Source organism: Emydura macquarii, unplaced genomic scaffold, assembly GCF_026122565.2.
Source record: "Emydura macquarii macquarii isolate MOO-44397 ecotype Brisbane River unplaced genomic scaffold, CSIRO-AGI_Emac_v2 contig_2184, whole genome shotgun sequence".
Taxonomy (NCBI): Eukaryota; Metazoa; Chordata; order Testudines; family Chelidae; genus Emydura; species Emydura macquarii.
In genome coordinates this window covers 2,479,348-2,495,697 of record NW_027132321.1, presented here as the reverse complement: position 1 = coordinate 2,495,697, position 16,350 = coordinate 2,479,348, and the positions used below count along the sequence as shown (strand labels likewise).

Below are 16,350 nucleotides of genomic sequence, written 5' to 3'. Positions count from 1 at the left end.
CAGAAAAGTCACTGTTGCTCCCCAATGTGTACCTACCCTCTGGCTACATCAAGGATTTTCATATCCGTGGCTAAAGCACCATAGATTTTGTTTACAAAATCCTTGTATGAAATAAAATAGTCCAGAACATGTCTATTACTCTGTCCCTTTCAGCAAGAGTGAATTTTCCCGACATCTCCCATGGAAAATCCTATGCGCACTGTCACCCTGTCACACACACAGACCTGATTAAGCTACACGTTATGTCAAAATCAATAAAGGAAACACCATATGTACAGTAGTAGCACCCTCTGCTGACAAGAAACTGTCTACACATTATGCAGCTATTGCCCAGCCAAACCTTTTTCAAGACAAATTAAGAACGGCGTGGTATGCAGTGTTGTTGTAGTGATGTCGGTCCCAGGATATTCAAGGGACAAGGTGGGTGAGATAGTATCTTTTATTGGACCAACTTCTATAGGTGCGAGAGAGAAGCTTTCAAACTACCCAGAGCTATCTCACCTACCTTGTCTCTCTAAATTAAGATCATAGTAGTTAGAGCAGTGGTTTGCAAACTTTTTAACTGGCACCCCATTACCCATTGGTGCTCCCTTTGGGAATTGGGGCCGAGGCCCGGTCTGGGGCCCAGAGCAGGGCCAGAAGCAGAACCGTGGCCAGGATGTGGTCAGGCCTGGGGACCGAGGCTGGGGTGCTGGCCAGGCCATAGTCAGATGTGGAGCCAGGCCCAGGGGCTGAGGCTGGGGCCAGCGCTATTTACATGAAACTGGCTCCATGTAATGACCCGTTGTCCAGTCCAGGAAAAGACAAGGATGAGCTAATGGGATGACATGGAGATATCAACTCAAAAGGGAATTTTCTCCCCTGTGGATAACAATGCCAGGCGAGAAAGGAGAAAAAGAAACAGAAAAATCCTTTTGAAAAAAGAGGCTTGACACTGAGTTGTTCACCCAGAAACCCGAGGGACAGCCTGTAGGGTGGCAAGCTGCCTGGGAACGCTAGATCCTCCCGACAGCTAGAGGAGACGCTGGGAAGCCGGGGTCAGGTCCCTTTTCTAACACAGGTGAGCGGGTATGTGAGTGTGGAGCCGGAGTTCGTGTCTTTATTTTCTGTGTGACTTGTCTGTCTGCTCTGCCTGGCCGCTCCCGCCTGGGACCTGGGGTTCTACTATTAGATCAGCTTTTATCTGTACCCAGGCAGGTACAGACGGGGGTGCCAGCCTGAGCCGAGCCCGGGGAGCTGGTGCCCGGTCTGGGAGGGTGATGCACCCGAGAACGGTCCGGGGTTTGGGACTGCAGGACCACGGGAGGGCGGACCTGGGGGGACCTGGGGCTGTGGGGGTCACCCTGCCAGGACGAGGCTGCTGCCAGCCGGGGTGCCCCCTGGGGTGGGGCAAGGCGGGGGGGGTGCTCCCACCTCTGAGCCCCTGGGCCCGCCCCAGTCTCCTGCTCCCCTTTGTACCGCCTCACAGGCGCCCCCTTGCGCCCACTGCCGCCCCCTCCCCCCGCTCCCTCCCGCCCCCTGTCAATCCCGAGGCGTCTGTCACCAAGTCACCCCTCCCTCACCCCCACCCAAGAGCCCGGAATGGTTTCTTCCACCCCCCCCCCACACAATGGTTCCTCCCGCCCATGGCCGAGTCCGCCCGCGCGGCGCGGGACCGGCTGATACAATTTTTTTTTCCCAGGGAGCCTCACGGGACGGGATTTTGTGACTTCTCGCGAGAGCACGCGGCCCGTCCCTCCCCCCCCGCTCAGCCTGTTCCCGCTTTCCAAGATGGCGGCTCCCGTCGCGGCCCCGCCGGCTCCTGCCGAGCCCCGGTTCCGCACGCGGGACGTGTTGATCCGCGGGGGCCCGGCCGACTTCGGGTCGCTGCTGCTGTCGGCCCCGGTGCTGGCGGGGCTGGAGGCCGCCGGCTTCCTGAGACCCTCCCCGGTACAGGTCAAGGCCATCCCGCTGGGCCGCTGCGGCCTAGGTGAGGGGGCGGCCGGTGTTGCGTGGGGGGGGCTGGATAGCGCTGCCGGGGGCTGCGTTGGGGGTGGGGGGAGCCGGATGGCGCTGGCGGGGGTTGGGGGGCCGGATGGTGCTCGGAGGGGGTGTGTGGAGCCGGCTTGGGGGGCCTGGGGCTGGTGGTTTGCTCCCACAGGGCAAGCGAGCCCGGTTGGGACTTGGCCCCTGTCCGTGCACGGGGAGCCCTCAGAACCGGAGCAAAGACCCTAACGACAGCGCCGTGGCCTTCCCATGATGATGCTGCGGTCGGGACACTGCCTGACCTGTGCTCCTCTTCAAACCCTTTCAGATCTCATCGTGCAGGCAAAATCTGGCACCGGCAAAACCTGCGTGTTCGCCACCATCGCCCTCGATTCCCTCTTGCTGGAAAACCCGGCAACCCAGGTGAGAGTCCTGAGCCGAAGACATGGCGGTTGGTTGGTTTGTCGTGGCCTGGGGTCGTGCCAGGCCCTTTTCCAAGACATTTCAACATCCAAAGAGATCATCTCCAAGACCCCAAGTTTTACATGAGCTCCATATATAGGGACAGGACGTTAGTGAAATTAGGCTGGACTGTGTGGCTCCCTACATGCTGAATGAAGCTCATTGTGTATTTCACCATTAAATCTCAGTGTTTTGATGTCAGAAGTGCCTAGCAAGAATGCAGTGCTGCAGAGCTGTTGATTTATTTTGTGATCTGTGCTACTAGTAGATGGCTTGATAGGTTATAATGAAGTAAAGTTGGGGTGCCATAAGGGAAACATCCACCTGATCCTTGTTGGTCATTTTTAGGATTTACAAGCACAAAAAAGCATCTTGCTGGCTCGACAACCTTAGTGATAGAAATCTTCTCTTAGGACAAGCATATTTTGCACTGTGATAGTGCAGACTTCCACCTATACCATCCTATCAATATGCCTCAAGCCTAGATTACAGGGACAGATTTTATAGGGGCCAAGGGAATTCAGTCTCAATTTATTGATAGGGTGAGGGGACCTGTCTAGTAAGAGCTGGACTTGACTCCCAACAGGTGTTACACAAGGCATGAAACATCTGATGGTAAAAACTTTGTCACTGGCAGCCTAAGCTGTAAATAAAGCAGTGATCTAGAGGTGAAAGATTGCATCCAATCCACTGAGCCATCTCTGTTCGTTCAAAACTGAATTCTTTATTATTTCAGATCCTGGTCTTAGCACCTACAAGAGAAATTGCAGTGCAGATTCATGCTGTTATCACAACTATTGGAATCAAAATGGAGGGCTTGGAATGTCATGTCTTCATTGGCGGGACCCCTTTGAACCAAGACAAAATGAGACTAAAGAAGTGTCACATAGCTGTAGGCTCTCCAGGTAAGAGCACACCTCATTCACTGTGGTTTAGTCACAATCCAGTGACACAGTTTTGAACCGTACAGTAATTGGTACATAAACACATTCTTGATCCTTGTCTCATAGTCACAGGGGACAGTTTCAAAGCCTGGAGCTAAAGAAAATTAGACCAGAGAAGTATTTTCAATGAGAGATTATTCTAAATACGCTTTTTAGAAAAGGCTTATTAAATAAGTGGGTTAGTTAGCGAGTCTTTGATTTGCAAAAGATGGACTGTCTTGATTCAGCTAGATTCTTTCCTTAAATATTTGTGGAGCTCAAGTGTCTCTCTTATCATGTAGGTCGAATAAAGCAACTCATAGAATTGGATTGTTTGAATACAGCCAGTATCCGCCTTTTCATTCTTGATGAAGCTGACAAGCTTCTGGAAGAAGGCAGCTTCCAAGAGCAAGTCAAGTAAGGAAAATACTAGTGTTTCTCTCATACACCTAGCAGTAATTTAACATGCAAAATCTTTCAGCTCTAAAACATGCATTATGTGAGACATTCACTTTAAATGTCTTACTTTATCTTAGCTGGATTTATTCTTCTCTGCCAGCCAACAAACAGATGCTGGCTGTTTCTGCCACCTACCCTGAATCATTGGCTAATGCTTTGACCAGGTACATGAGAGACCCTACTTTTGTGAGGTTGAACTCCACTGACCCAAGTCTTATTGGTATGTATAAGGTGCACATCTGTAACTGTCATGTTTTTAGACAAATAAAATCTGAATTTATTTAACATTCAGCTAGGAGTATAATTAATAAAAACAAAAACAGTTTAAAATACTTGCTTTTTATCTCATTTATTTATAGATTACCTGATTTGTTAAAACAATTGCTTATATTCAAACTTTTCTTAGCTAAAGTATCTATGATGAGAGGGTGGTTATTTTTCTCCCTGTTGTTATCTTTTTTCCATAGCTTCAAGAAAAGATTCCAAACTTTAAAGACAAATAGCCTTCCAGATTCCAATTCAGCATACGTGGCCATTTCGGTTAACTAATATTTCCCAGTTTTTTGGAAGTCCTTATTCTAGCTACAACTACGTATTTGAATCAGTGTTTTTAATACCAATTCATTGCTAGTTTTGTGTCAATTTTTTTGTACTGTTAACCTTACCATGCTTTGATTTCTTGATCAGGGCTGAAGCAGTATTACAAAATTGTGAATTCTCATTCACTTCCTCATAAGACTTTTGAGGAGAAGGCGCAGCACTTGCACGAGCTCTTTAGCAAGATTCCATTTAATCAGGCCTTGGTTTTCTCAAATCTGCATAGCAGGTAACGAACTTCTTAAAACAAAGAGTGTGATGTTTGCAGATCCCTGTGAACAGTGGACATAATATATTCCAGTTTTATAGCACCTTTCGTAAAGAGCCCAAAGTACTACACAAACTGCATGCAAATTTCAACTCCGAAATGCTGCTGTTTCTGAAAGGGAGTGCTGCAGGTTGGACATGTGGTACGCAGCACTAAGTGTGTATGTGGGGAAAATTATGACATCAGGGCAATTTCTAAATTGACCAGAGTGCTGTGGGAACTAATGTCAGTGCATGCTTGATTTTTGAAGTCTATGCTGAAAGATCCACTAGTTGCAGTACTGCTAAGTGTCATTGCATCTAATGTAACATGATGAACACCTGAGACAATCCTGCTGGAATTTTAATCTTTGACTGTAAAGGGGTCAAAGTTCAATCTGATGTTTAGGCTGCTAACCCATCTTCAGTCTGTCATCTTGAAGACATTCTGGAAATACATAATTTTATTTACAGCCTTTATGTATATGTTCTGTTAGGGCTCAACACCTGGCTGAAGTACTGACATCCAAAGGTTTTCCTGCTGAGTGCATTTCAGGCAAGTGCATTTGGAACTTACTGCTTTTGTTGATTGGAATTCTGTATGAAACTGACCTAAAGTCACAGCAGAAATGTAGCCATTGGACATTATTCAGGACATAAGCAGGGATTGGGGGAAGTTACATGGATAATTTATGGGTAACATTTGACTGTTCATATTTCTTGCAGGTTCATTGAGAATCTTTAAATATTTGGTTAACTTTATTTTTTTTTCCTATTGGTGGATGATTCAGTTAGTTGATTTTGTTTTCCAGCCATGCTAGGGAATCCCATTTATGCTTTGGAGTACTGTAACAGATTGGTATATTTGGAAGGAAAGTCTTCTTGTGTTGACAGTTTAAAGCAGTATGTCTGGAGTACTTTGATGCATTTGGGCATTGATTAAGAATATATTGCAATTAGAAGCCAATAAAACAAAGCTCACACAACTATATGAAAACCATCCTTTTTTGTTTAGTTGGTAATTAACACTAATCCCTTTTCCTGTAGTCTCCCTTTGCTGTAAAAATATTTGCATCTTTATGGTAGCCAGTAAATCAGACTTATCTGCATTCCATATTGCCCAAGTTATCGAAAAACATGAGGAATAATTTCTTTTTTTAAAAGGATTAATTTTGTACACCACTTGGTTAATCATGTTTTCAAATTGGTCTCCTTTGCAGCCACCCCTCATTTCCTGGGGTAGATAAACCAGGCCTTAAAATTAGTGCCTGAAGGATGGATGCCCCTTCACTAGGTTTCAGGGATAGAATTTACTGAGCCATGTTTTCCTTGGGTTTTAGCAGCATAAGGCTAAATAACCGAAATACTCTTTCAGTTTCTAAATGTTCATTTTTGTTTCTTCAGGTAGTATGAATCAGAACCAGCGTCTTGATGCTATGGCTAAATTGAAGCAGTTCCATTGTAGAGTCCTGATTTCCACAGACTTAGTGAGTTTTTTGCTGTTAAGCAGTAGTTCTCTGGAATATAAATTCGTGTACTGTAGAACTGACTTGGAGTTAGATCTGACTTAGCAGTGTGGACAGAGCATCTGTCTGAAAATAGCAAGATTCTGTCTCTGGGGAGCATACAAACTGCTATCCAGTTTTCATCTTCAGAAAAGAAAACCAATTTTCAAAGTATTTAAAAATATATAAAGTTTAGACACTATTTCATTTTAATTATCTTTTTTATAGTTATGCTCTCGGAAACTATATGAATTTCAAATACTTTTTTTTTGTGGTGGTGGTGGTGGTACTGGGGAACCGAGGTCACCTTTCTCTTTAGTGTGATACCAACAGAACACCTCTTTCACAGTTTAAGGAGAGCAGCAGCAATATATTTTTGTCTGCGTCACATGAGCATTGACTATCGTACAATTTTTTTCTTTACACTTAAAAATATGAAAAGATGGGTCAGGGTTATTCCTCCCTGCTGTCTTCAGTTGAATGCTTGAAGTTGTGCCATCTAAAAATATTACTGTCCTGTATATTCCTCTTAACCTGGGAGCATATGTGCTTCCTCGGTACCCAGACATCTGCTTATTCTTCCTGCACAGCAATACAAATGATCTTCAAGTTGCACATCTCAATTTAGAGTGCTTATACGCTTATTTCTAGCTAACATAAGCAAGCCAGGAAATTGTAGCTTTCACATACAGTGTATTGTAATACATGGAATTTGCAGAAGGGACTCCTGAATTGATTGGTGAACTGAAATCTCTTAAGCTACTCGTCACCATTACCTCTGGGTTTTTTTCCCTCTCCCTCAAGACTTCTCGTGGAATTGATGCTGAGAAGGTGAATCTGGTCATCAACCTGGATGTGCCTTTGGACTGGGAAACATACATGCATCGGATTGGCAGAGCTGGACGCTTCGGTAAAACACTCTTGTGGGGTTGTGCAGCTGGAAGCGGTGCATCTGTGGAACTGTCTGGCTAATTCTTCCCTCACTCTCTGTACTGTAGGAACTTTAGGCCTAGCTGTGACATACTGTTGCCGTGGGGAGGAAGAGAATTTGATGATGAAAATTGCACAGAAATGTAATCTTCATCTCCTTCCTTTACCAGGTATGAACTATCTCTTGAATATCTCTACATTATATTCTCTTGGTTGTTTTTTAGGTTTTAATCTGACAGTTGAATTCACAGGTGGTCATGATGAACTGTGATTTAATATACAGATGCTATGCAGAGTCTAATAGTTGTATGTATGTCTTGTAGTGTGTTGGTACTGACAATGTACATAAATTGCTCTTAACTATGTGGCCTGTACCTTTATTTTAAATCACTGCAATTATACCAAACAATACAACATCAAAACTTAGTGTACACTTGGATATAGATTTTCATAAGAAGGGAGCGGGAACTACAGAATAGAGTGTTGACCTCTTGTGGTCTTTTTGGGTACAATAGTGGAAGAGGGGAGGAAGGAATTGGGAAATCTGAATGGATTCACCATCATCACTTTTCCCCACCAACACAATTTACGTGTTAGTAATGCTTTGCATTTGCCTTTCCATACCCCGCTTTAACATTTGTATATGTATTTTAAAACTGATGTTTTAATTAGGATGTGTGCTGTAGTAGAGAGATAATACTATATTATGTTTGACATGGTTAACCATAAATATAGCGTCCAAAAAGCGGAGCTATTTCTCTTCTCTAAGGTTCCCCTGGAACAATAGGCATAGTTTACCATGAATAACTATGAAAAGAATGATGGCGTTCTAACGGAGAAATGCATCTGTTGGGTTTTTTTTTTTTAAATCCAACCAACCAAACAAATAAAAACATTCCCCAGAAATAGTGGTAATTTTTTTTTTAAAAAGAGCAAATTGATGACTGTCATTTTGAAATCTGTTTATGATTTGGAATTTTGTTACATAGCATGCAAAGCAAACTTGTTTCCTTGGGATCCAGAAAGAAGTCTTGTACTGCTTTTGACTGAACGGCTGCTTTTCTGTCTATTGTGCAGAGCCTGTACCCTCTGGATTGATGGAACAATTTGCAGACTGGGATGTAGAGGTCACAGCTATTACCCATGCAGATGCTTCAGTGAATGCTCATCGCTTGCCCCATAAAAGACCTGAAGAGTCAGTGCAGCAAACAACCGTAAATAGCTGTGCTCCGATACCTCAGTGTGATCCTACTGTTGTAGGTGAAAATTATTCCATGTCTAAGCCAAGAAGGGTTTCCAAGCAAAAGCATATATTAAAAGGCTGCTCAGAGCATGCAAAAGCAGAAAAAACTAGCAAGAGTCCAAAGACATTCAACTGCACTACACATCAGAGAAATCAAATGGCAATGGCCTGCAAACCCCCTGAACAAAATGTTGATCAGCATCTGGACAAGGAAACCTTAAAAAATACACTTCCCAAAATTCCTTGCTTGTCATCATTTAAGAACCAACAGTCTGCCAGTCCATGGAGCTTTGCGGAGTTTGTTGAAGACTATGAATACTTCATTAAAGAAGGGTTGGAGAGAAGTGTTGAAATCATAAGGAGCTACACAGGCCCTGGAGAGGGGTTCCAGTACCCTAAAAATGGTGCTTTTGAGAGGAAAGGGATGGAGGAGACCATGCACTCAGTAGTAGACAGTTTCTCATTTGGGGACACTGATAGTAATAGTAACTCATACAGTTCCAGGGCTTCCTCTCCTAGTAGGGAAAACAAGTCATACTTTGAAGCCTCTTCAGATACTCAAGAGAGAGAAAGTGATGTGCTTATTATGGATCAGGCTCCTCTGAACTATTTACAAAGTGTAAGCTGTTCCTTGAGCCCAGTGGAGCACCAACGGATGCCACAAATCCAAAAGCGCAGTCCGGTGAGAAAGAAGGTGGTGAAACAAAATTCCAGACGATGTAAAAAAAGCCACCACCAACAATCTCTCAGTCCTTCAAAGAAAGAAGCCCAGGAAGGCTGTTCATCCAGTCCCCAGGAGGGGAGCACTCCTGGCTTTCCCTATGAGACTCAGAGTTACGAAGAATACTGGAAGTCCTATTACCGAGCATGGCAGAGTTATTATGCTGCAGCTTCTCACTCTTACTATAGGAAATTTCATGGGCATTGTAACTGGATGACTGCTTATCATGTCAACTCTGTCTATCTTGAAGAACTGATGAAGAGTGACTGGTGACAGGAGAGCCACTCCTCTTGCAAAAGGACTGAAATTTACAAAGAGCTATCCTCTAAGCTCAAAAATAAACAGGCATTGTCTGTTTTTAGAGGGAAGTAAAAATGTTTTTTTTTTGTAAGTAAAATATTTCTGATAAATGTTTTAGATGCATTCCACTGTGTTGGCCTAGTGCTGCAACAAATACTTGTCAATAAATAGAAATGACTTGTCTTGTACATCTGGATGTTCAGTTTCAATCTTTTAAGTGAACAAAAATGCAGAACCAGATTATGGACCACTTGGATATAAGAAATCACATTTTAAACACCCCTCCCTCCCCCCCAGCAAAGTATACTGTCATCTATAATTTTCTCTGCTATTCACTGTTTTGTGTTATTCCTTGGGTGAGGTTGCATTTGTCATTAAAAAAACCTACTGAAGTTACTATTCATGGGCAGCTGTCATTCCAGTTTTCATAGTGCCTTCTTAAACAGAGCAAAAAGAGCCTCTGCTATTTAAGATTGGCAGATTGAAACCGGCTTATCTCAATTAATACATGTATTGCTAATTTAAATTGAATTAATTAAAACTGTATAAATAACACTTCCACAGCTAGGTATGGTAGGCTATGTGATAGAGGAGGTTTTAATTATATAAAAAAATGCAACTGTCATAATTGGCCTGTCCCCCTGGGTGCTGCAATATCAGACTTGCCACGCTTAAGGGAAAACTTTAATTAGAAATGAAATTACCTATTAGCCCTGAAACTAATTGGGATTCTTTGTTTAGGTCTTGCTGCTGTTTTGTGTCTGTTTTAACCAGGAAAAGCTGAGGGATTGGGCATCTTAGTATATTGATAATGGATACAGAATCTTTCCACTCTAGCTTCTTAATTCAAATCTAACCTCTGTTGAATGCTTGAAAATTACCATCTGAAAGCTTGTTCTGAGTCCTCTGTGAAGTGATTTGGGTCTCAGGCCAGTTCCTAGTGCACAAGTGCTGCCTTGTCAACCATCCGTAGTTGATCCTATTCTTGGTAGTCTCAGGGAGATGCCAGGACATAGCCTGAACCCCATTTAGTGGTAGGGTTGCTTCCTACCTATATATTTGTGGGGGGAAGCTTGCTGTTTCTATGCATACAAAACTTGGATAGAAGACTTTAAATAGAAGGGTGCTCAGTTTCACCACCTTGCAATTCATTTTGAGAAATGGTGAATTGGTCCTCATTCAATGTAATTAAATATAAATCCTTTGTTACTTTAAAAATAGTGTTGCTGATATTTAAAAATATGTATGTATTAGAAGACCCAGCAGGTATCAGCATGCAAGTCCTGTGTTGTGTGTGGCTGTACCTCGGGTGCAATAATCATGTTGAATTGTATGGGCACACATTCCCAAGATATTTCATATCTTACATTAACGTTAAACAATCACAAAATACCTGTGCCCTTGCTCGGTAGCAAAGCTCCACTCCTTGCTAAACAATCCAAAGCTCCTTAAAAGGCTTCAAAGAGCTCTTTCACAGTGCAGTGGAGTTCTTTTAAACATAAGATATAGCAGATCTCTGGACAAAGTGACTTGGAGAGAGGCAGGCCCTGTACCAAGAATGCCCCCTGTTGGCTTCGGGTAGTTCTATATAGCCCATTTCTAACCTATACTCATACTTGTGAGCATGCCAGATTTTAGTAAGTGAACGCTCTTATTTCAGCTTTGACTATTTGCTACTCCAAGAATCTATTTACTAAATGCAGCCAGCTTGTCGAGGTTTGTGGTGCAAACTTCATTCCCTTTTCTGTCTGCAGTAAAAGTACAAAATTGATAATATAGCACATGAAAATGGCACTTATTTACCCCTTTACCATCAATTCAGGCTATATACTTTCACTTGTGTTTTTGTTTTTTTGTGAAAAGGAAAAACGATGGCATCTAGTGGGTGCTGGGGTTTATAGCAAGTGGGAAAAGGAATGAGCTTAACAATCTTGAGCTGTGACAGTTGCTCTATATAACAGCGGGGTTGTCTAATTAGTCGTTTTTAATTAGACTGTTCTTAGGAGAGAGACATTTTGACATGGGTTTTTACTGTTAGAAGTTTTTGGGGTGAGATTTTTTATTGATGGCTAAGATATTTTTTCCCCTATAGGATCAGGATAAATCAATATGATAGGAAGAACGCCATTCTGAGTGCTTTCCTATTAGTTGAAAAGACTATGATGTGATTTTTGTTTCTAAAAACAATAAATTCTGTTGTTCCAGTTCTAATAAGCTGGAAAGGAGGATGCAGAGTTGGGCTGCATCTTGGGCTGTCTGTATTACTGTTCCCTTGCAAAGGCTGCCTCAGCACCTCTCTCCATTTCATGTGTTCTTCAGTCGTAAACCAGTCAACACTAAAAGCGTGGTATTATTTTTGAACTGTAAAAGTGATTTAAAAAAAAGGCAACTTCATAAGCATTTCCTTCATATAGATATGACAAAGACACTGGGAAATAACTACTGGCTTTTACTGCTAAACATTTTTTGGAAGTGTTACCCTTGCATAGCTGAGAAAGCAAATTGGTTTGTATTTTGTTTTGCCTAGTGATGTCCAACTTCCAGCTGCAGAATTTTAGTATGGGTAATGCTGTCAGAGGCATAAGGCACACTGAAGTTTCAAGTTTGTGTGGAGTTTGCAGTAGTGGCCATGAGGAAATTTCTTCTTTGACTTGTAATTTTAGCTCATAAGTCATTGGGAGGGAGTTGAATGAAATCGCACAATGCTGTTGGAACAGGATGTATTTTCCGGATATGTATAAATGCACTTGAACCAGATTTTTCTCCTGTAGAGGAGACATTTTGTAATCAGTATTTTTTTTTAACTAGGAAAACTTCCTGCACGCTGATCAGTAAATACATCAATGACTGGATTTGTTCATGTGCATCCTGTAGCCCAGGGGTTCTCAAACTTTTTTTCTGGTACCCCCTTTGAAAATATTTCAGGCTGTGATGACCCTCCCCAAAAAAGTGAAGACCCCATGCCATGCCACTCCTTCCCCATGTCATGCCATCTTTACTTCTGCGCTGCTGCTGGGGGGAAGCTGCCTTTAGAGCACCCGGCCAGCAGCTGCTGCTGCTCTCCGGTCACCCAGCTTTGAAGGGCTCTGTCTGTCAGCCATGCACGGGGCTGACAGCCGCAGCTATGACATGCCTGGGGGCTGACACCTCATGACCCCCCCCCATAATAACCTTGCAATCCCTTGAGGGGTCCCGACCCCCAGTTTGAGAACCCCCTGCTGTAGCCCTGTCTGCTTTCCCACACTCTGCACCAGCTTCAGCCTTAGAAGGGCACAAGCAACTGTTTGTGCGTCTAGATTTTTTTTTTTGGTTGCTTGGGTTTTTTGCTTTGTGGGGTTCTGCTGCATTTTTTGTTTGTTCTTGGGATGTATCTTTGTGTGGGTAAGAGAGCAGACTGCATCTAACCTATGGTGAAATAAATTTCTCCATTTGAACCAACACCTGCAGCTTTTGCTTAGAAAGGAAGACTGAGAAATTCTGTGCACACAGTACACTGTTTCCCCCTAGTCCTTGGACAGTTAAGTTGTTCGTGTGAATGAATTTGCTATTTTCATAGAGACTGGATACGCCATCTCTTATTTCCATTGAAAATTAAGCTGCAAGCAAGCCCTTCCCCAAAATGGAAAATGTACGTAGTCATCTTTAAAATGACCTATTAGGCAAATTCTCACTGCTCTGTTCAGAGTGGGAAGAGCATGGGAATAGTATTGTGCTGTTGTGAGGCTGTATTCCTCTAAATTGATGCTTAAAGTGGAAAGGTAGAAGAAAAACATTGGATGTGTGCACCCACAGAGGAGTGTTTTTTGTTTTTTGTTTTTTTTTGTTTGTTTGTTTTTTTTTTAAAGGGCAAAGGGCCTAAGCCAGTGCCCTCTGCAGTTAATGGAAAGACTCTGTTCGACCTCCGTGGTGGTGGGTCAGGTACTAAATAAGGGAGAGGAGTTTTTTGAAGAGTTGTGTGATTGAGAAGTGTCCTAGCATGACAGAAAAGGAAGCTTGTCTGGGCTTTGTGGTACGTGTAACATTCTAACTACATTTATGATAGGTTAGACGAATATTGTACTGGTGTGTATGGAATATAACTGAATGAAGTGTGAGAAGCTGCTGCTGCTGCAATGTAGTTGACCGGAGAACTTAATTCTTTCCTACCATCAAAAGGGAGGAAGAAATTCACTGTAGCTTCTTATGTCATTAGCAGCTGTCCTTATAACTCCATAATTGGGGAAACAAAGTGCAATATGCTTGAGAGTTGGTATGAACAAGTGAAGATAACGAGTTAAAGAGTAGCTTTCTGGTAAAGTGACCCTTCTGAGTTGCATAGCAAAGATGGTGTAGACAGTAAGGATAGCTATGGAAATTAGCATGGCCTAAAATCTTAGGAAGCGTCTTTCATTGGCAATGAAAAGAAACAAAAACTTTTCACTGTTTGTGGCAAGTAACTGTACAGAAGACAGGGCAGAGGGCATGCTGACAGTATTTTTGGCACCAGTGTTTCCCTTGCAGTTCCCTGAAATGTTGGATTTCTTTTCATTAAGTCAAAGGAAATTCTGCAAAAGCCTTGGCTCGTCCGCCCCCCTCCCCACCACTTCCTCCCAAAAACATGCATGGGAAGATTTCCAGCACATCCTGTTCCCTATTCTAGATCCATTGCCATCCATTAGTAGAAAAATATATAGCGGTTCCTTGTCGGCCTGCAAGGAACACTGATCCTTGAAAGAAAAAGAATGCAAACTGGGCTAGGGAAAAGCACTTCAGCCCTCCAGTTTTCTTATGTGAAAATTTCATTTCAAAAGCTATTCCCATTAAAACAAACATTCTGGTTCAATGAACTCTGGCAATAGAAAAAAGGGACCTATGTTTAAACTGACCTTTTTATGTATCATAAATATCTTAGTGATAGTAGTAATAAAAAAGACAAAATGCCTTTAAATACTTGTTCTAAAAGAAATCTACTGCATGATCTTAGTATTTGTGGCATATACTCTGTTTAATCCAGATTGGATACATCAGGTACAGCAGTGGCACAAGACTCAATACTGTAAATGATATACAAGTTTCAACATATGCACTACAGTTCAAAAAGAAGACAACAGAAACTTAGAGTTCTTTAGAAGGGTGTTCTCAAATGAATCTACCTGCTGTTTTGTACAGTACATTTTGTCTCTGTCATTTGTGATGTTTGTAAGCAAAGCCCATTTATAGTACGAAAATAGAAAATAATAAGGGTGAGAGTTTCTCATAACATAAAACTCTAAAGAAAACACCATTGCATTGGAATGTTTCACTGATTATCAAAAATATACCATCACATGTGTTTTGTAAAATATTTCATTGGTCCAAGGAGCCAGCTGGAACTCCGGTTACGGTTGCAACAGGAAGTGAGAAGAGCATTGTATGGTTATTTATCTCTCACCCAAACAGCTATATAACTTGCTATGACTAGTGCCAGTCCAAAACTCAGGGAGAAGAAACACACACAACACACACACACACACAAAAATAACAGACTATTGACTGAAAACAAGACTATAGCAGGAATTTTTCACAAATGTCGTTGTGTGGTGTGGTTGACTGATCAAGCTTAAATCTTTCTGGCACAGTCTTGTATCCCAAATGTAAATAATAAATCTTTTCACTGTCATGGGAGAATCTCTAAAGCACTTTGCAAACATCTATTAATTAAACTTCACAACACCTCTGTGAGACAGGAAAGTATTATCATCCCTATTTTACAGATGTGTAAATTGAGGCATAGAGAGGCAAAGTGACTTGTCTGAGGTGTCACAGTGATTCAGAAAGAGCTAGGAATAGAACCCAGGCATCCTGATGCTAAATCCCAATTCGAATCACTATACCACATTGCATCTCATTATTAATCTTAAGGATCTAGAAGGAAATCCTAATTAGGAAGTTTAACCATTTATGGCATCATTAATTGTTAAGCCAGTAACCTCAGTTACGAAGACACACATTCAGTGCAATTCAAAATATCAGAGAAAACAATCAAAAATAAATTTGCCAAACAATTAAAAAATATGTAATCAGCTACAGACTGTTCCAGTGTGGAAGAATAATCACTAATGATTCCCAAATACAATTGTTGTGGGAAAAAAAATAGTTGCAAATATTATTCAACCAACTTTAAACCTAGCATATAAGGCCTTTTATTCAAAAACATTACTGCTTGAGCCATTGCATGCTGACTTGTAACTCCACCTTAATCCAACATTTACCCCATTTTAATCTCTTTTTTTATAGGGAACACTGCAAGCCATCAGTTAAATATGATTTTTAAGGTTCCCAACCAGCATTAGAATATGTGTAATAGACAACATGATTACAAATGGATTTACATCTAAAATACTTGAAAAAACACCTCCTCCTTCATTGAGCCAACAATATCTGAGCTCTTGTTATAACACCCTCCTGCCCAGTTATGTAAATCAGAGCAGTAAGAGCTAGTTCATAATGGTATGGTGGTATCAGCTATTTCAGGGAAAACCTGCAGCCTTTAAATAGGTTTTGGCAGCTCTAAACACTATAAAAAAGAAAGTGCTTTCCCAATGTTTAAAATAGAAATGTAATTTTTCAGCGGGTAAGATGCTTCTGTTAAGAATTTAGAATTGCAAACTTATTTTCCAATTTACCTTTAAAATGCTAATTCTTTGGTACCCAAAAATAGCCTCCCGCATAAGAACTTGCTGTCCAAAGACAAGACTCTATTTTTCAGATGTATGTACACAGGTAATGTTCAAGGAGGGGAGGAGTTTATTAAGCGGGTGTAAGGGGATATAATCCGGAGCAATGGAATGAAAAATAACTCCCTGACACTGAGATCTGTTAGGCTGGAATAATTTCTTAAGTGAAGCAGTGGGAGCCCTGTCTCTGGGGAGATTTATAGCTAGTCTAAGCAAAGCGTTGGGAAATATTTTATAGGGAAGAATACTGCGTTGGCAAGGGTGGACTAATGGTCTCTTCGATCTTTAATTTCTCTGTACAGTG

General features: G+C 42.0%; 1 protein-coding gene across 1 annotated transcript; it reads left to right on the top strand.

Annotated features, from left to right (window-relative positions):
* Positions 1-1,762: 1,762 nt before the first annotated feature.
* DDX20 (DEAD-box helicase 20) lies at positions 1,763-9,539 on the top strand. The gene is made up of 11 exons (XM_067558808.1): positions 1,763-1,969; positions 2,294-2,388; positions 3,164-3,332; positions 3,653-3,767; positions 3,887-4,029; positions 4,497-4,635; positions 5,150-5,208; positions 6,057-6,139; positions 6,962-7,067; positions 7,156-7,257; positions 8,165-9,539. The coding sequence occupies exons 1-11, from the start codon at positions 1,771-1,773 to the stop codon at positions 9,322-9,324; spliced, it is 2,370 nt and encodes a 789-aa protein (XP_067414909.1). The 5' UTR covers positions 1,763-1,770; the 3' UTR covers positions 9,325-9,539.
* The last annotated feature ends 6,811 nt before the right edge of the window (positions 9,540-16,350 follow it).

What these genes read in the sequence shown, in the direction of transcription:
- DDX20 (XM_067558808.1), top strand. Translation starts at nt 1,771, where the DNA reads ATGGCGGCTCCCGTCGCGGCCCCGCCGGCTCCTGCCGAGCCCCGGTTC. An exon ending in TGGAAAACCCGGCAACCCAG is followed by an intron (nt 2,389 to 3,163) that starts GTGAGAGTCCTG and finishes TTATTATTTCAG; the next exon opens with ATCCTGGTCTTAGCACCTAC. An exon ending in TTCTCAAATCTGCATAGCAG is followed by an intron (nt 4,636 to 5,149) that starts GTAACGAACTTC and finishes ATGTTCTGTTAG; the next exon opens with GGCTCAACACCTGGCTGAAG.